The following is a 21,660-nucleotide window of genomic DNA, read 5'->3' as shown; positions in this document are numbered from 1 at the left end:
ACCAAAATGATTTGGTGGATTGGACAACCTCGTCTATTGCTTACTCCAAACTAAATTAATTAAATTAAATATAGAGTCAAGTGTTTGGAATTAATTAGTAAGTATGTTGAGTCAATTGAATTGTCTAAGTGTGGAGTCTTGGTTAATGAATTCGTGTTGTAGGTTTATTTATTATAATTAATTGAGCATGCTTGGTTTTGTACGTTGTAGCTTGTATGTACTCAGCTTTGCTGATTGCGTGCTTTTGTGTGTGTTTTCTTTTGGTCATGGCTTTCGCCTTTCAATGACCCTGTGATGATCCAATTACTAGTTTACTACACTTGTATTATTAGGGAGCAGTATTGCACAGGTTAGCTTGATGATGTGAAGTTCACGGATTTGAAAATCGCATTGTCAATGGATGGTGTGCGTATTCGTTCTTTGTGTCGAACTTATTTATGCCTTACTATTCATTTATGTTTTGGATTTTGATCATAAGTTTGGTTTTAAATAAGGGCCTTATATGGTTCCAATTTGTAAGCTTTGACTTATTCGTTTTTTCTAAACTATGTTATTTTAAAGACTTAAGTTTGATTTTCCGCTGCGATACTTTGATAAAGCCTTAACGTTTTAACACGTGGCGGTAACATGTCAATGGTTCTCCACTATTTAATTTAAACTAGCTTTTGGACCCGTTCTACGCACGGGTTATGCTTAAGTTATAAATTTATTTGAAACTTTACAAATTATCTTGTCACCAAAAAAAAAAAAAAACCCTTTACAAATTATTTGAATGAATTATTTTATCGTCTTTTGACATATTATAATATTTTATGAATTAGTGGTAATAGACTAATAGTTGTAGAAAAAATGGCTTAAAATCGTAAAATCATATCTCTATTAATAAATCAACAATTTGTACAAAAAACTACTTTGTAAATACCAAACACTCATTATAATTTTACAATTTTTACATCAAATGTGAAGGCATGATATTCTTCTTTAGTCTTTACCAATATATGTCTCTTATATTGCGCTTAATATCTTCAAAATTAAAGCCCCATGACACGCAAACAATAATGTCATCCCATGGAATTTCCATAGTATTCTTGCCACCTCAATATTTCCCTTTTCAATCATCATCCTCATTGTTGTAGAAATTTCACATAGAATTTTGAGAGATGTTTCTCTAATTTTTTAGTTTTTGAAACTTAATGAGTGTGAAAAAATCTTTATTGAAAATTTGTATTTATATAAGAAGAGGGGGAAGATAAGGGGTCAAATTAAAGAAATGAATTATGAATGTGAATAAATTGAATTGATAGATGGAATAATGAGAAGAGGAGAAGGTTTAGGAAATTTAATTTATTATTGAATTAAAATAAAGATTACAAAATATAAAAGTTGTTGAAAAATAAAGGGGGAGATGAAGAGAGAATTTCTTTGAAAACATTAGGAGGGAGAATGAATAAAGAAAGATGAGAAAGAATGATGACATGTGTCAATTTTGGTTTGTGTTTTTAAATATTAAGTATAGAAGTATAGATTAGGTGCTTTGGAAAGGGAGAATTATTGGGGTGTTACAACCCGTGTGTAAATAATTGGTCAATAGAAACTCTTCTAAATTACTTCCTCCGTTCTTTATTACTTGACCCGCTTTGACTTTCACACTATTCACCACCTCTCCTTTGGCCATCTTTTGTGAATAAAATATAACAAAAAAACATATTCATGTAGAATATTTTTGAATTCGTCTGAATAAGTATTATCTTTTTTTTTTGTCGAGACTGAATAAGTATTATCATAATATATAACTTTTATATTTTTTACTTACGGAAAATTAAAGTTATTGATCGCTAAAGTTTTACATTGGCGAGCGTAATAAAAGAAACATATCAAGTAAAAAAAAACAAAGGAAGTATGAAGTACCCTTTGTGTATGAGTAAGAAGAAGAGAAATGTTAGTATGCCATTTTTAAGGCAAAAATAATAAAAATAATGCTATATTAACATGATTTGTTATATACTTGTAGGATATTAACCGGATGACATCACTAGCAGCATTAACACGAAGAGTCAAAGACTAAGATTGGAAAAATTAATATTCGACAATGACACAAAGTGCAGAAACTACTATAAAATTCAAATATTGTCAAGATAATGTTTTAATCTTTTAAGCAAAATTTACAAGAGATCATGTTTTTAATCAGCAGAATTTCTCTTTATCCTACAACAGTGGCTCAGCTGTCATTAAGCGCACATCACATTTACACTCAATCTGATTCACCAAAAGCGCTCATTGGAATCGAGCAATTGTCCATTTAGCTGGCTGTTGAACCTACTGAAGCAGCAAGTTCTTCCAATAACTCTTTCTGTTCCATAGTTGTGCAGGACTGCAAGTAAACAACCAGAATGTAAACTAACAAATGCTTGTCCAAAATGATTTCGAAATTCTCTAAGAGCAATAAGCTCCCAGCAAGATGTTTTACCTGGACAGCTGTCTCTATATCGCCTTCCAGGAAAGACGTGAGCTCAAAGTTCATTTTTAACCGGTGGTCTGTCACCCTATTATCCTGAAGAAATTTAGATTGTAAAAATCACATACAACTCATTAAATGAGATCCAAATGCACCTCCAAGGATGGGTGACAGTAAAGCTATTCAACTCATTGTATTTTGAGTTTATCTTATACTTATATTTTTACCATATAGAAGAATATTCACAATGTTAATATCATTCTAGAATAACATAGAGCTGTATCCTGTATGGCCAACTAACAGCAAATTAGAATCATACCTTATAATTATATGTTCGAATTTTTTCAGCGCGAGCACCAGTTCCAACCTATCATTTAGCATAGTTACATGAGCATTTCGAAAGAAAAGATGATACAAGCAAACTGTTATCTGTTCATCTATGAATCTATGATAACTAAGTAAGTAGGATACACAATCTATTCTGTAGGAGAATTAACATTTTGGGTAAATGTTAGGTTTGTGACCCAATCCTAACTACAGATGGAGATTGTAATGGTGGCAATGAGACATGGTTCATGACCTTGCTACACTGACTTTTTTTTTCCCTTCCCATTAAACAGCTCAATTTCATGACAAGATAAGAAATTTGATTGTCAGCACTCAGCAGCTACCCAGATAACTAGGTTTACCAGCATGTATGGCTAGCTATCAGTATAACCAAAGACAAAGACAAGAAGATGCCTTTCATAGGTGAACTCTAAAAAAACTGGCATACATCATTTTAGATTCATGTGGAGGACATATCCAAAGGATGCAATCCACGCTAATCGTGTAGCAAACAAAGCTCAATCACATAACAGAATGTTGTCCCTGTGCCAGTACATGCTTAGTTTTATATTCATGTATCAACTAAGCAAAATACAGTTCAATTTTCCAGTGTTTTAAAAGTCAAACCTGCAACTTTCGCTGATTCCTAATCTCCTCTTGCTGCTCACGCAACTTGATTTCATACCTGCAATATCATTGCATCAGTGAGTAAATCCAGCTTAAGAAATAGAGGAACACTTAAAACAGAAAAATAAATGATGCCATAATCTTGGAAATCAACAAAAACATAATTGATAAAAGGGCATGCTCCTCAACTCCTCAAGAATAAAAAAAATGCATATAAGCATGGTAATGACTTAATCCCCCTTCATGATGAAAGCACGAGTAGGTATCGATTTTTGAACAGTCAAGGATTATAACAAGTCGAATCATTCCTACGCAACTTGGCTGGAAATTCAGCATCTGTTTGGTCTCCATCCTATTGAATACAAGAACTAAAAAGGTCCTAAACTTAGAGGGATTCTCCTAAAAAATTCAAGGGATATCCATTATACCTTGGTACACAGTGATATTCAGACATGCATGTTTTCAACTATTGCAAGTGTTCCCTTAGTCATTCTATAAAATTACATGTATTTGGCCCAAGTGTCAAATATTCATAATACCTATATTGGAGTATGGAATATCGCGGGTACTTGAGGAAATATAAGATATGGTTAAAGATCATCACGTATATTTGACCAAACTGTCCCCCTCTCTCTCACACACACACACATATTTTTTTCAAATGAAACTTAGAATACTCTGATACCTCTAAATCTAGGTTCTATTTCTATTAACTTTTTTTGTCTGAATTTATATTATTTGAAACTACCTTAACTTATCCGAACTTATTTTGTTTGAAGTTAGCTGAACTTGTGTTAGTATCACAGCTTATTTTGTTTGAACTTGTATTATTCGAACTTATATTGTTGAATTCTACATATAAGATCCCACACAAACATCTCATGCATAAGAGTAGTCAAACACCAGGTGCATGTACAGTTGAATAAATTCCACTGTGACAAGTATAAATAATTTTGTCCCTTACAATTTTGCTCTCAATAATTGCATCGCACGACTTCTGTTTCGAAGTTGTGTCCTTTCTTCTGTACAAAAAATACGAATTCCAGTGGGTTTGTGGACAAGATCCACAGCTGTTTCAACCTTGTTCACATTCTGACCTGAATTATAACATAAATGCATGAGAATAGACAAAAAAAAGTTAAGAGCATAGACTGTGCATAAGAAAGAAAACACTTTTAGAATTGCAAAAACATTTATGATGATGTCACCACATAAAACACGTGTTTTGTAAAGATCCATACCTCCAGCACCTCCAGATCTTGCTGTTGTAAGTTCAATATCTTTGGGATCAATGAATACTTCAACTTCATCAACCTGATTACAGCACAAGCCACAGTCAAATTCTTACACTTTGTTTGGATTGAAGGAAATGGAGGGAAATAGAGGGATTGATTATCTTTCATTTGGATCACAAATGAGGAAGGAAAGGAATTGGAGGGGAGAGAAATGGAAGGATTAAATGGTAAGAAATTAATCTCTCCAACAATGGAGAGATTTGGAAGGAAAACACATCTTTCTTCCCTCCCCTTCACCTCCCTCCCCTTCTTTTCTTTCCCATTTCTTTATCCAAACACACCGTTGAGGAAATATGGGTAACAAGGGATCAGAGAAGAGTGGTGTGTAGAAAATGTAACATATTACAAAGTGTTTCTTAAACACAAATTTAAGCAACACCTGCCCTTTCCTACCCCTAGGTCAAATGTGAAAACTACTTCTCAACCTCATGGGCTCATGGATCGCCATTTGAGGTAATCTTGTTCGTCTTCTGACTCATTAACCATGCCTTCCCAAACGGGAGTGATAGCTTGATTATTCTTTTGCTAATTATTAGTCTAACATATTACATACGGTAGAATCAACCAGATTGACAGATTGGACTGAAAATAGAGCTGGCAAAAGTTGACAAGACTCGAGAACACAACAAAAATAAGAAGGCTTAAGTGATAGAATAAACTGGACTAATAGATTGAGCTGAAAATAAAGCTGGCAAGGCTGACATGAAACTATTGGAAAACCTTCAAACACTGGGGTTTTTTTGGCAGTTTCCTAGATTGAAGAAGCCTTTCATCGCCTTACCAAATGTAATTCCTATTCTTCGGTGTCGAAAACTATAGGACACAAATATCTGTGATAATCCTTCTATTTCCATCATATGGTCAGTCGGTGAGAGTGAGAAGTTTGGGATATGATATCCAAATGATATTAATGACAAGGTTATTGCCGCAATAGTGTTAACCACACTAGTGATAACTGATATCCACTTCTGGAAATTACCTTAAGGCTTAATCCCTATCTTTCAGGTAGTGGAGGCAACCACCTCCAGGCTCCCACTATGCTCTTTGAGCCCCACGCTTCTTAGTTTATAAAACGGATGGCTGTAACCACTTAACCGATTTTATTTCCCACAATGCATGTTGCCTATTAAAATTATTAATACAAAGACGTGGCATGAGATATAACTAAATGACTAACACACACCGAACCATACCCATTAATTTCCCTATTTCAACACTAATTCCACCGTTTCCCAAAAGGTTCTCAAGTTTCACAAAGTCCCCCATGGTTTGAACCATGTCCAAAACTTGCCCCTACACTTCACTCATTGAGGACTTTTCCATGTATGATGTGTTAGTCTGATCGGGAGTAATCACAATTCTCCGTAGAAAAAAGCCAGTTTTTAATCACATTGAAGATTGAACACTCATTGTGCAAGAGCTTTCTTAAACCCATGAACTTCAAAATGTTCCCAATAAGGATATCAAAACCCTAATAATCCTTTGAGATTTTTTGTATAATCATGGCTACCAATCTATCTTGCATGATCGCCTTAGCCTAGTTTCTAAGTTTGTTTGAAGCAACACAAGCATGTTAATGGCTTTCCTCCACACATCCTTTAGGACTCCCAAACCTTTTTGATGTGGATTCCAATTAGCCCAAGTCGTGGACATCATCTCCCCCACCCCCTACAGGCTTTAAGGCATAAACTCTTGATGTCAATCTCTCTTAGGTCTCGTAGATGCATTTGTGGACATTGTCATAGAAATAAGACTCATACATAGCAATAACATATAAGTTTGATGTTTTAAGGTTTCAACAGCCAAAGTGAATATTTAAACATTTTCCACCATTTGTCTGACTAATAGACATGTTTACAATTTAAACACCTCCAAAAGGAAGCTCTAGACTTTTTGTGCTTCATAGGTGACAAGAAGCAAGAAAAACTGTTGATTTACAAAAATATACGAAGTATATGACAATGCACACGGGAGATGATTAACATAAGACAATATAGCATGTGCATCACATCTATGATTGTATTTTCAATTTGGATTACGGAATTTGAAAGAGCAATATTTAAGTAAAAGACTAAAGCCAGCATGTTGTATAGAGGTTCAGAAGAGACGTAGCAATGTAGCATATTTAGATATCAGTGCCTTTCTGCCATGCCTAACACAATGGTCAAAATATGCAATCATAGCAAATTTAAGGCATATAACTTCACAAACTTTGCATAACAGCAATAGCTGTCCAGAAATAACGTTTTGAAACAAGGATGAAGTCCTTTATTGAAAGATGATAAAAGAGTATACCTCAGGCATGATGGCTACAGTTGCAGTAGAAGTGTGCACACGACCCTGGGTTTCTGTCAGAGGAACACGCTGAACTCGGTGCACGCCAGACTCGTATTTCAGTTTGCTATACACACGCTTTCCTTTTATCTCCATCACAAATGTTTTATATCCTCCTTTTTCAGCCTTTTGAAAATCAGAACTTCATCAATGTACAACAAGAATTTAATGGTAAATTTGTAATTTGGCATGTAAGAACTACATACCTCTGAATATGATATTGGTGTAAACTTCCATGAATTCCGCTCACTGTACTTCTGATACATGCGCACCTACGAATTGCAAGAAAATATGCTAACTAAAATAACAACAAAGAAATAACTCACATAAGATCCACATGATATTAACTACTACCACAAGAAAATTTTTAATTTTGCTTTTGAGTCTTTATAGGGGTGTAAGTGGAGGAAAAGTGGGTGGAGGATTCATTAATAGGATAGTGACAGCACCCATACACATACCTCAGAAATTCATTCCGGAATTGGATACTGAAGGATGTAAAGAGTAGCCTACAACTTGAGTGGTACAATATAGTACAAGAAACTGATTTGCGGCAATAAATCGTAATTTTTTTTGGCTCTAGGGTTCCAATTTATTCATTTAATTTCAAGTTGTTAACAATGAGCAGTTTTCCTGCCCTCTTAGACTAAAGATGAGAAGTGTAGGCAATTTTTAAAAGATAGCATATAAAGAAGAATTAAATATTGATTGGGGTTTGGCATGAATGCTAGAATACATGGACATGAGGTCTTAAAATTTAATTGTTACAATGTTAGAATTTTTTATGGGGTGACTATGTTAATGGCAACAGTAGATGAAAAAAAAAAGATATTCTTATCTGATGAAGGAAGGGGTGGATCAGGATTTGACAAAGAGAGTTGGCAAGGGTGTAAATGACTACCATTTAGGGGTCATTTGATATTTTTAAATGTTAACACCTTCAACTATTGATTAGGACGAAATCCATAAATCAAATTCCACATGGTCCCAGTGTTTTGGAGAAATCCATCAATAAGAGTTACAGCTTCCTAAACAGAGCACTAAAGTCAGCCAAACATGTCTAAGATATGAATTTCACAACTTAAGTAACTTTCCATAATTTTCATTTCCCATGTAAACCAATAAAAAGTAAAATGCAATTGGTTCATGAAAGATTCCAAAACGATGAGACTAAAGGTGAAATATATTATTTCGTCATCAAGAAACAAAAGTAATTTAAATTGATGTGGAGAAGCAACCATTTTCATCCATCTACTTATGTCAAGGTATATAAGATGAGATTTCTGAGGATACTTGTAAAATATATGGTCTAGAATGGTCTAGAAATTTTTTGTTACAAATATTGGTAATCTTTTTTAAGCCACGGCTATATGGTTAGTTCACGAATAAAATAAGATGTTTAGGGTTTGGGCTTTACGAGTAATTGGCATATATTATGGGCTTTATTAAAAATATTGGCATAATGCCACATAATGTAAACATTGAGGGCGTTGAGTATTAAATACTAGTATTGAATATTGAGTGGAGCTTAGTGCTTGCTTGTTTATTGGGTGATTCTTGAGCGAATCTTTGTGCCTTTTCTTGTTGCTTACACACTTTTGAAACTCTGTAAACTCATCTTTAGGGATACATCTTTTACTATTTTATTATACTCATAATATCATATCAATTATATGACATATGTTGGTCACATTATTGTTAAGCACTCACAGACGAGTCTGAGTAGAATTATATTTGAATGAATGTTTAAAAATGGTTATTGTTTAATTTTCAAAAACAACTAACTTTGATATTACCCTAATCTACTCCAGCATTTTATTTAGTCATAACTCATAATTTTTTTTTTTTTTTTTTTTTTTTTTTTGGGGGGTGCTCACGAGGGGCCAGGCCCCAGAAAAAAATAACTCCTGCATTTTATTAGTCATAACTCATAAGTTATACATTGTATTCATCAAATATTATTTTAAATTCTTGCCTACATGGCATGCTTATGTGGCCCATCTTACAGTGAAATCAAATTTTCATTAATCGAACATAGGATCTTACAGTGAAGAAATTAACAATCCTGCATAGATTCATATTTTACTTTCATTTCAATATAAATAAATAATTTAAGGCGGCAATTCTAAGACAAATATAGTATAAGTACACAAAATCATGTCTTAGTAATATTTGAAAGCAGGAAAAGAGATATGTACCTACAAGATCACCAACCCAAATTCCAGCTTCATCACCTCCTGTACCAGCCCTAACTGCAATAACACAACATATTATAAAGTGGCATTACCAAACAAAACTAGATATTAAATTTAGATATGAATTTCAACATGGTAACTACTTGGTCAGTACTTTTGATAAGCCAGCCCCCATAAATGAAAATGATATGCTCTTTCTATTTCCGAAAGTTCAACTACTGTAGACTCTTGTATAAGGTTGGAAAAAGTTAGTGGGTGCATGAAAAGATGACCAAAGTAAGAGTGATGGAGTAAAATGCTGGTGAGTGTAAGAAAAGAGTGGATAAAGTAAGAGAGAGTGAGTAGAAAGGTGTAAATAATGTGGGATAAGAGGGATAAGGATTAAGGAAGTAAAAAGGGTAAGCCAAAATGGAATAAAGTAAAAGTGTGTCAAACTTTCTAAAATATCCGAAAAAGGAAAGTGAGTCAAAATTCAGGAACAAAGGGAGTATATTGTGACCAATTGGTTAAATTCCATAGTTTTATTCAAAATGAAGGATTCAAGCATTAGTTAATAAGGTAATAATAAAGAGCTCATTAGTACTTTATAATAGACTAACTTATGGAAGGGCAATATGAAGGCCAATATTGGTAATTTAGTATTATTAGGTTAGAGTCATTAGCTTTAGTATAATTAGAGAGAGAGGAGGAAAGAAAAAATAGGCAGAATTTTGGAGTGGATCCTTGAGAGAGTTGTGACCTAAAGTCACTATTTGGAGAGTTGTGACCTAAAGTCACTATTTGGAGAGTTGTGACCTAAAGTCACTATTTGGAGAGTTGTGACCTCAAGTCACTAATATGAGCTTTGTAGGCTAAACCTACTACCTTTTGTAAGAAAATATTAATCAGTTTAATCAAATTTCCAAGCTTTCCCCTTTAAATTTTTCTTAATCAGTAAAGTATACAAGTCAGATTTGCTAGTCTATAACAGTCTCACAGCCACTTCCATCCCATATTTCATTTTTCACCTTAAAGTTCTAGCATAATGCAAAAAATATCCTGGCCTGAAGTTCAAGATAAAGGGGCTATGCAATTGTAGTTGATCTAGGAGCATGGCGAGCAGAATCAGTGACGTAAGATAATTGACAATAAGGAAGGGGGTGGGGCACTTTAGGGAGTAGCATTACTTTTCTGTTACTAGTGGCTTGTAGATGAAGGAGAGAGAGGATGTTGAATATTGATGAGAGTAGTTTAGCATTTAGATGCTAATTGCAAGAGACAAGAGAACCAAGCCTCTCAAAAGCAAATATATCCTTTACGCTTCTGTAATTTCAGTTTAACTTAACATATCATCTTCTCCTTCCCTTATTTTCTGCCATTAATGATGTCTAAGCTAACTTAGTTCTTAGTATTCTGGTGTTTCCTATGGCCAATATGGACTACTATACATAAACAATTGCAGGTAAATACTGGAAAAGATCATATTTTACCTTCAAGCAATATATTCCGAGCATCAAGGGGATCAGCAGGAAGAAGCAGCATCTGTCCATATTGCAATGTACAAAATTAGATTTTCAGTAAAAACAATGTCTGACAAATAAAAAATACATGAGATATATGTATCATAATGGAATATCCGAATATAATAAGCAAATAGAGGTAGAAACATTGTGAATTAGATAGCTAGTGAAGAAAGATTCACCTTTATACTCTCCTCAAGCTCTTTGAGTTCATTGTTCAAAGTTTCTACTTCACTTGCAATCATTTGTTCCATATCTTCATCCATGTCTTCTTCTTTTGCTAGCGCTGTCATAAGAAAAAAAAATATAGACCTTTTAGAATTGTACCCTATGTAATGACAAGTTCATTTATTATGATTTGACAAGATATTTGACTGAGTTATATAGTATAGTAAGAGAAAGATAATAACCTTTAGCATCTTCTAATTGCTTCTCACAATCCTTAAATTTACGATAGGTTGAGACCACCTAATAAATCATTCAATTTATAAAAGATAAGTTCATGGCCGATAAAGATGTGCCAAGATTAAGAGGGACAGCATAACAGAACCAGAATTACCTCATTAAGCTCTGAAACAGACTGTGCTAGTTTTTGGTACTCACTTGGGTTTGAGACTACATCTGGATCACCAAGCTTGACCTGTCATTCATCACAGTGATTGATTTATAACTTAACAGCATTAAGCAAACGAATAGGATAGATGACGTTAAACCATACTGCCCATTATCTTTCCAAACAATTTTAACTGATTTGGTTTTCAGTTTCTCACACATTATAAGTTATGGAGTCAAGACATTACTAAACAACAAAATCAAGAAGTTTGACAAACGCGAAGGATAAATAGAGCAATGAAAATTGCAGGTCAAATAACCGCATATGCATAGTATTACATGTTGTACTGATGCAAGAAAGATTAATGAAAAGACAACAAGAGCACACAGATTTACATAGTTCACTAATAATGTGTTAGCAACAACCATAGGTAGAAACGAATTTACTGCACAACTCTGTCATCCAACGCACACCTGTGCATTGGCTCAAAAGCATGCAACTGACATGCATAGGCACCAAAATACACCCTGACTCAAATCCAGACATATGCTAACAACCTGACTCCCAATAGCAATGATGTCACCAAAACACACAAGGGACGAGCCCATCAAACACAATAGCTCAAAACAAACTCATATGGATCAGCTTAAAGAGAAAAATGAGCTAGACTTGGACTAAAACAAGACAAAGAAGTATAAAATTGTTTTATATGAATGTTGTTCTTGAAATCACTTGGAAAGAATTTGCACCAACACCCCCCCCCCCCCCAACCCAAAAAAAATAATATATTACATCCGACAGTCATAACTCTAAAGTAATTCTTTTAACAGAGTGCTAACCAAAGAGGGCAACATAACAAAGGAATGATGGTCTCACTAACACATGGATTTCCCCTCTACTTCCTGCTTAACCCACTGACGAAGGTAAGGAAGAATGCATTAAATAAATAACTGATTCTAAAAATTGCACTTGTTTCTGCAACAGTGAAGAGAGATATTTCTTTTGCAGCATAGGCATTTAGCTGACTATTCATGTGGAGCTGGCATGTACTTCTAATTATTACCATTATTACAAATGTATTATTAGCTTCTGCGGTTCTGCCAACAGCGAGTATACTTTATATTATATTCTGAATAGTACACTTAAGCAGTATTACAAAGAATCGTCCGTTCAAAAAGGATTTAGTGCAATTTAAGCATTTGGAATTGAGTCACTTTGTTATCAAGCCATGCCCAAGCCACGTAGTAGGCTACCCCATGACTCATGAAAGAGGAAGCAAGCAGCTGGTAGCTTGTGGCATGAGTTTAAATGCCACAATCGAGTTGCAGGGTATTGTTTGACAGTTAAGCCCATAATAGTTAGGAAATCATCGGTTTAAGTGTACTGTTAGCAAGTCAATTTATATCAAGTGTGATACACAATAATGAAGTCATTGGTTCAAGTGTACTTTAGCAGGTCACTTGATATATAGTGTGCTGTTGGGACCTGGAAAAAGCCATCAATATTACATGATCAGGAATCTAAGACAGACCCTAGTCACCCAAACAGTTGGTATTTAACAGTTAAAATTGTATATTACCCCATCCTCTTAAATTTGAGAGAAGTGTTAAAATTTGACTTCAGGGAGGAGGAGTGTCAAACCACTTACAAGCTGAAATAATGTTTCAATTAGCAATGGAATAGAAACTCCCAAGCATATAAGGGGCATGCTTCTCCTAGTCTCCCTAACTCCTAAGTAAAACCATTAATGCATACAGAGACTACAGAGTACAGACATGATTATGAAAATGGAAGCCATAAACTCATAACGCCCCTTCTCTCACTTTTGAGTTCCTTATAAACCTGAGAAAATGAAAGGCAAACAGTAATCTTCATTGAGGAGAACCATCCAATAGGAGCTATCCTTTTCCAGTTACAATTGGTTAAAGGCCCAGATTATAAAATAAGTCGGTCTAAATTTTGGTGGAAAAGGTTAAGGGTACACCATACTGTAGGATTGTAAAAAGAAAGCTAAACCATTCACGACCCATTTGGTAGGTGATAATAAATGTAGGTAATGGGAATGTTATTGTGTTCATGCGTTGTATACTTGTATATATGTAGAAAAAATAAACACATATATATATATATATATAAAATCATACAGCAATCACCGAGGTCCTAATTTACCTCAAATATTTCAATGTTTTCATTACCATCCATTAAGACTTGGGGAGTGGTATTGGGTAGGAATGGAGATTTATGAAGGAAAAAAAAAATCTAAGCTTGAGAATAATATGGCATTATCATGGACATTATAATGCGACTTTCCTTGCATTACACTCAAATTCATTCCTATTACTATTACTTATTATTGGCTACCAAATGGGCCGTTAATAGTACAAGAGAATTATATCCCCAAAAACATTTAGCAAAGAAATGATAAACTCCCTTTGAATTAGTTGGTAGTTAAATCTGTAATTTTCAAGTGCATGTGTGTGTTTGTGGATGGATGGGGGCATCTTACATAGAAACATCCTTCCATGGGGTCTCAACACATACTTTTAACAAGAAAAGGGCTCCTGAACTTTGCTATGCGAAAGTGCAAACCATTGTTCTTCGGCTTCTTCCATTTCTAAGTCGAGGTTCTATTGATCAACTATCTTACAATCAAGTGTCACCGATACATCCCATTCTCCATTTTATGAGAGTTACATAATAACCACCCATTTTCCAATTATAAAAAAGTTAAACTCCGGGGATATATTGTCTTATTTTCCTCAGCTAGATGCATGGAACTCTCATTAAAGTCACATTTCCCATTGCCAAAACTCGGAAACTCAAAATCTAAGGGAAATTGGCTTCTTGATTAACTAGCAAGTTTTTCTCCCTTTTACACTTTGTTTGGATTGATGGAAATAGAGGGAAAGGAAGGGAAGAGAAATTGAGGGATAGATAATCTCTCATTTGGATAGCAAATGTGGAAGGAAGAGAAATGGAGGGATAGAATTGCAAGAAATTAATCTCTCCAACAATGGAGAGATTTGGAAGGAAAACTCTTCTTTCTTCCGTCCCCTCCCCTTCCCTTCCCACCCCTTCTCCTCCCTCCCCTTCTTTTCCTCCCCTCTAATCTATCCAAACACATTGTTAGTCTCTTTACCGTTACAAAATGACCTTTCCATTCCAATACCTCTTCAAATAAGCCAAAATAACTCCAATACCATCTTTACCTCACTCTTCAATCAATCAATATAAGCCTTCAATACCATCTTCACCTCACTCCTTTTTGTTTAAAATTTCAAAAAAAAAAAATACTCATAATTTAATTCTATCATTTTCGCATTTCCTAATCGCATGAAATAATTGCATTTCCACATTTCTCCGTTTCCACATTTTGTTTCTGATTTCGGCACAACATAAACAATCACAAATACTATAGAACACAAATATCTAGCAACTACATCCAAATTCCACCAATATTTTCCAAAAAATCATAATTAAATAGCAGAAATCAAGACAAAAAAAAAAGGGCGCCAAACAATTGATAATTTTTTACATACCGACAACTCTTTCCACGTCTTTTCAGCAGATTCAAGCTTAGCAATAAGATAAGGTTCCTGCAAAAAAAAAAATTAAATAAAAAACAATAAATTCGCAAAAAAATATTCATAAATTTTAATTTAATGAAATTGAGAAAAAATTGAGATAAACGGAAATAGAAAACAAACAGCCATGCAAACGATGCCGGAGCTCCGGCGAAACTTCGGGGACGGCCATAGAAGAAAGCTGGGAGTTCGGCGGCTGCGAGCGAAATCTTGCGTAGAAAGGAAGCGATTTGAGGGCGCTGAGACCCGAAGATTGAAGCTCGTTGATAGACCATTCATGGCTGTTTGAGAGAGAGAGTACAAGACTAGAAGATAAAAGAGCTTATATGGCGCGGAGAATGAAATTGTGGATAATATGCTCTATTGCTCTTTGTAACGTATACCCGAATTATTTATGTATCGCTCCAATTTTATCAGATGTCTCCAAAGAGACTATACCCGAATTATTTCATTTATTTGTTCATTTGCTTATTTAATAAATAAGCAAATAATCCGGTAACAAATTCTATACTAGCATAATACCCTGTATTTTTAGGGGCCATTTGGTTGGAGGTATTCATCAAAGAGAAAGGGAATTAACCCCCTGATTCCCTTTTTTGATGTTTGTTAGCCCTTTTTTTTCATTCTCGTTACCCCCTCCATTCCCCCAAATCCTTCTAATTCCATTCCCCAACCCTCTAGGTATTTCCATTCCCATTCCCTACTACCACCACATCACCACCTTCCTACCTACCCAACCACCGGAAAACCCTACCATCGTCCTACCTGACCCTCGTCGCCCCTCCCCCAACCCTCGCCACCCCTCACCGACCTTCGCCGCCGCTCGCCGACTCTCCCCTGCACCGGAATCGTCGATCTGTTCGCACCTGTTCGCACGTCGCCCATCCCTCGATAAACTTCATCGCTGCCCCTTTTCACACCTCCCTCAACCCTCGTCAGAGGTTGTCGTACCTCAAAACGGCGAGGGAGAATGGTTTCTAGGGTTTATTCGGGGATGAGGGTAATTTTTCGGGGTTGAGGGAGGTTTTGCAAGGGGCGGGGATGACCAGCGAAGGGAGGTGCGGCGAGTGGTTTGGTGGCTGGAAACGGTGGAGTGTAACACCCCAATAATTCTCCCTTTTCCAAACCACTTAATTTAAATAAAATAGTGGAGAATCATTGACGTGTTACCGCCACGTGTTAAAACGTTAAGGCTTTATCAAAGTATCGCAGCGGAAAATCAAACTTAAGTCTTTAAAATAACATAGTTTAGAAAACGAATAAGTCAAAGCTTACAAATTGGAACCATAAAGGCCCTTATTTAAAACCAAACCAATAATCAAAGTCCAAAACATAAATGAAATAGCAAAGCATAAATAAGTTCAACACAAAGAACGAATACTCTCAATCACACCAATCCCTTGACAATGCGTATGTCAAATCCCCGAACTTCACATCATCAAGCTAACCTGTGCAATACTGCTCCCCAATAATACAAGTGTAATAATTGGATCATCACAGGGTCATTGAAAGGCGAAGGCCATGACCAAAAGAAAACACACATAAAAGCACGCAATCAGCAAAGCTGAGTACATACAAGCTACAACGTACAAAACCTAGCATGCTCAACTAATTAAAGTAAATAAACATACAACTCGAATTCATTAATCAAGACTCCACACTTAAACAATTTAATTGACTCAACATACAATCTGACCAATTCTAAACACTTGACTCTTTATATTTAATTCATTAATTTAATTTGGAGTAAGCAATAGACGAGGTTGTCCAATCCACCAAATCATTTTGGTCCCAAATGACCATTTGAAATAACAGTTTAGCGCGATGCAAGAATGGGCGCGACTCCATTCTCACAAAGTTAGTCTAGGATCCCATCTAACTTTCATTATAAAATAAAATGTAAATACCAAAGAGAAGAGGACATGTTGATCAAACAAGCCTCGAAAAGCCACGGGCTACCACCGTGTACCCCAACCCATAATTGTCAATACTCTAGAAGTGCACGCTTTCCAGAGTTTTATTGCTCATCCATGTTTCACTTTACGTGATTACAATTTTAATTAATAGCCGACTCATTCAAGAAGATCATACATAACAATCATACATCAATTCATTTTTAATCTTATTTAGGACAATGGTGATCACAACACAAATTGACCTTTAATTCCATTAAACTTCCAAATTATCCAAAATTGTTGAACATAGTCAACTCACCTAGCCATTTCGGCTTAATCCACCTTTACTCAACATACTAACAAGTTATGATTGAGTACTAAATAAATAATAATAACCTTGTGGAATAATTAATAAATTCATTCCACTTAAACCATTCAATTCCAATCCTTTAATAATCCAAATGTGGTTAACAAACCAATCCAATAAAATTATGCTTGTATCAACATTCCATTTATCCAATATAATTCAACATGTTTGCATCCATAATTCCATACAAACATAATCAATTCACCAAAACATGTTTCATAAACATAAGCACATGAACTAAATCAATGTGTAACCAAACAATTTCCATCCAAGTGTTCCCTAATCATGAAACTAAGTTCTTTCCTTTCGGTACCTAACATGATACTACTTATAACGAAGTAGACATGTACGTACCTCGTACAAACAATCCTTTGATCCACTTTTAATCACTTAAAATTCTTCTAGGGAATAATCACTTCCTAGAAAACAACCAACAATTAATATTACTATCCCAAGTAATTTCCAACAATATAATATGATGAAAAACTTATTAAAATAAAAAAAAAAAACATATTTATATGCTTAATTAACTTTAAACATAATTAATTTTATTAATCAAACTCAAGGATAAAATTTTAAGCGTAAAAAAAAACTTCGTTAAAAATGAATAACTGCCCGAAAATCATATTCAGAGGCAGAATTTGGCCACGAGAGGGTGGTGCTCACTACCAAAGGTAGTGAGTCTTTCTTAAAACATCGTTTCCACATGGAAAACACTACTATTTCGTCAAAATCGGATGAGTTCAGAACCTGATCGGGATTAAAACGGGATTAATATTAACGAACCGAAATCTAAACATTAAAACACGAATTTACGTGTTCAAAATAATCTGGAAACTAATTAGTAGTATAATCACCAAAATTTCAAAACATCATTACTATAAAAGCCCTAAATCAATTGTTCATAAAAACCCTAAAAACATGATTTTCAATAATTAAAAACCCTAGGTTATTAAATTTACAAAATCTGAAAATTATAACATTTATAAAATCTGAAATTATAAAGTTTAATCATCAAAATACAATTTGATACTAATTAAATTGATTTCAAACAATAAAATCAAAACCCATAATCAATAATTATAATTACACAAATTAATAGAACAAAAGAGAAAGAAAATATGACTAACCTTTGTGTGGGGAAATTTTGGGGATGTATGGGGTATTTATAGGAGAGAGAGTGGTGTAGGGTTAGTTTTAAGCTTGGGCCTCATAAAATTAATGGGCCAATTAAGAAAGGAAAGTGAGTTTGGTTTGTTTGTTGGACATAAATTATTGAAGAAAGGTTCATAAAAAGTTCTTTGTAATAAAATCGTTTATCAACCCCAAAAATAATTTGAAACTTTTAAAATTAAATCCGAAAAAATACAAATAAATATTAAGAATAAAATATAATTTCATTAATAATATATTTAAAAATACGGGGGATTACATGGAGAGTGAAGGTTTGAGGTGGATGTGTGGTGGTGGTGTGGTGGTGGGACTGGTGGCCCTCATTCCCTTTGTTTTCTAGGAAGTGATTTTTCTCTAGGAGATTTTTAATTAATTAAAAGTGGCGCAAAGGATTGTTTACACGAGGTACGTACATGTCTACTTCGTTATAAGTAGTATCATGTTAGGTACCGAAAGGAAAGAACTTAGTTTCATGATTAGGGAACACTTGGATGGAAATTGTTTGGTTACACATTGATTTAGTTCATGTGCTTATGTTTATGAAACATGTTTTGGTGAATTGATTATGTTTGTATGGAATTATGGATGCAAACATGTTGAATTATATTGGATAAATGGAATGTTGATACAAGCATAATTTTATTGGATTGGTTTGTTAACCACATTTGGATTATTAAAGGATTGGAATTGAATGGTTTAAGTGGAATGAATTTATTAATTATTCCACAAGGTTATTATTATTTATTTAGTACTCAATCATAACTTGTTAGTATGTTGAGTAAAGGTGGATTAAGCCGAAATGGCTAGGTGAGTTGACTATGTTCAACAATTTTGGATAATTTGGAAGTTTAATGGAATTAAAGGTCAATTTGTGTTGTGATCACCATTGTCCTAAATAAGATTAAAAATGAATTGATGTATGATTGTTATGTATGGTCTTCTTGAATGAGTCGGCTATTAATTAAAATTGTAATCACGTAAAGTGAAACATGGATGAGCAATAAAACTCTGGAAAGCGTGCACTTCTAGAGTATTGACAATTATGGGTTGGGGTACACGGTGGTAGCCCGTGGCTTTTCGAGGCTTGTTTGATCAACATGTCCTCTTCTCTTTGGTATTTACATTTTATTTTATAATGAAAGTTAGATGGGATCCTAGACTAACTTTGTGAGAATGGAGTCGCGCCCATTCTTGCATCGCGCTAAACTGTTATTTCAAATGGTCATTTGGGACCAAAATGATTTGGTGGATTGGACAACCTCGTCTATTGCTTACTCCAAATTAAATTAATGAATTAAATATAAAGAGTCAAGTGTTTAGAATTGGTCAGATTGTATGTTGAGTCAATTAAATTGTTTAAGTGTGGAGTCTTGATTAATGAATTCGAGTTGTATGTTTATTTACTTTAATTAGTTGAGCATGCTAGGTTTTGTACGTTGTAGCTTGTATGTACTCAGCTTTGCTGATTGCGTGCTTTTATGTGTGTTTTCTTTTGGTCATGGCCTTCGCCTTTCAATGACCCTGTGATGATCCAATTATTACACTTGTATTATTGGGGAGCAGTATTGCACAGGTTAGCTTGATGATGTGAAGTTCGGGGATTTGACATACGCATTGTCAAGGGATTGGTGTGATTGAGAGTATTCGTTCTTTGTGTTGAACTTATTTATGCTTTGCTATTTCATTTATGTTTTGGACTTTGATTATTGGTTTGGTTTTAAATAAGGGCCTTTATGGTTCCAATTTGTAAGCTTTGACTTATTCGTTTTCTAAACTATGTTATTTTAAAGACTTAAGTTTGATTTTCCGCTGCGATACTTTGATAAAGCCTTAACGTTTTAACACGTGGCGGTAACATGTCAATAGTTCTCCACTATTATTTAAAGTAAGTGATTTGTAAAAGGGAGAATTATTGGGGTGTTACAATCAATTTATGTGTTTTTTTTTTAAAAAAAAAACCTATCAGATTATTATAGGAAATTGAAACAATTTTAAATACCACACTAATAAATGACCTTGTACATTGCACTAAGAATCAGACAACGTTGAACAGATACTATATCGTAATTTTGATGAAAATAAAAATCTATACTATATATTAAAACAGTGCCACAAGGCACTCTTCACAGTAAATACGTCATGTCATAATGCCACATCACATCCAAAGTATATGTGTCATGTAAGCTTACCATCATTTAACAAAATAAAACATACTTTAGGCTAGATTCAAACCCAAAACCTCCGATACATAAATGTAATACGTTTACCATCTCAACCAACTTTAATTAATGTTTTAACTTTCATATAATATTATATATTCTATTCATTTATTAAGTACATTAGAGGTGATGATGTGAATTATGTGATTCATTTATTTTTCACAAGACTAGAATATAAATGCATATGAGGTTTAAAAAAAAAAGTGACAACCGAGACAACGCTCGAACCACACACATTATAAATCGTTGAACATAATTACCAAATTATAGAAATACACAAATTAGCAACCCTGGGCATCGCCCGGGACACACACTAGTTTTAAAATTATAACATGTACGTAATTCTTATTTATATTCATGTATAATAACGATTTATTTTTAAAATGTACAAATTTAGAATAGGTTTTATATAACCGTGCATTGCACGGATTCTAACCTAGTTAAATTATAAAATTGTGATTTTTTCACTTTTACCACAAAAAAATATATTATACCACCAAAACTTCTAAAATTTTTATTTTACCACAAAAACATAAATTCTAAATATTGTTTTTTATCACATATTGCAAGAAAACCGTTAAATCTAACAAGTTAAAAAGTTCTTCGATTTCATGCGCAAAACATGTTCCTCATAGGTTTTTAAGGAGACATTTTAGCACTATGGCCCCAATTTCAGGTCAGAATCGACAAAAATGATCGAAAATGCCTCATTTTACGTGTTTCACGTAATCACGTTATTTGAGGTATTTTCAAGTAGGAAAAACAGGCTATATATGATCATTTTTTATCAATTTTAACTTCAAATTAGACCCAAAGAGTCAAATGCCCCCAAAACTCCTTAAGTTGGAAAACTTTTGTATACACCTTGTTTTTAGTACTTTACTGTACATCAGGAGCACTTTTGTCAAATTTTGTGTCACTTTTGTCAAATTTATCAATGAAATATAAATATATATGTTGAGTAACTTTTGTGCGTTTTAGTGTAACTTTTGTGTATTTTATTATCACTTTATAACGGATGTTTAGTAATTTACTGAACATCCGTTTTATTTAAAAGTTTGTGCCTTAAGTTTACTAGATTTTTTGACGGGCCATATATGATAAAAAACTTTCTTTTTTTTTTTGTGGTAAAATAAA

General features: G+C 34.1%; 1 protein-coding gene across 1 annotated transcript; it reads right to left on the bottom strand.

Annotated features, from left to right (window-relative positions):
* Window positions 1-2,104: 2,104 nt before the first annotated feature.
* Window positions 2,105-15,219, bottom strand: LOC145617208 (peptide chain release factor APG3, chloroplastic-like). The gene is made up of 15 exons (XM_081671895.1): window positions 14,993-15,219; window positions 14,825-14,881; window positions 11,292-11,372; window positions 11,143-11,200; window positions 10,915-11,018; window positions 10,703-10,754; window positions 9,241-9,290; window positions 7,245-7,310; window positions 7,000-7,164; window positions 4,651-4,723; window positions 4,374-4,506; window positions 3,410-3,467; window positions 2,775-2,822; window positions 2,468-2,551; window positions 2,105-2,371 (listed from the first exon to the last, which is right to left on the bottom strand). Exons 1-15 carry the CDS (start codon window positions 15,146-15,148, stop codon window positions 2,300-2,302), a joined length of 1,257 nt encoding a protein of 418 aa, XP_081528021.1. The 5' UTR covers window positions 15,149-15,219; the 3' UTR covers window positions 2,105-2,299.
* Between the last annotated feature and the right edge of the window lie 6,441 nt (window positions 15,220-21,660).

Source organism: Chenopodium album, chromosome 26 (assembly GCF_948465745.1).
Source record: "Chenopodium album chromosome 26, dcCheAlbu1.1, whole genome shotgun sequence".
Classification (NCBI taxonomy): domain Eukaryota; kingdom Viridiplantae; phylum Streptophyta; class Magnoliopsida; order Caryophyllales; family Amaranthaceae; genus Chenopodium; species Chenopodium album.
This window is presented reverse-complemented; position numbering and strand designations above follow the sequence as displayed.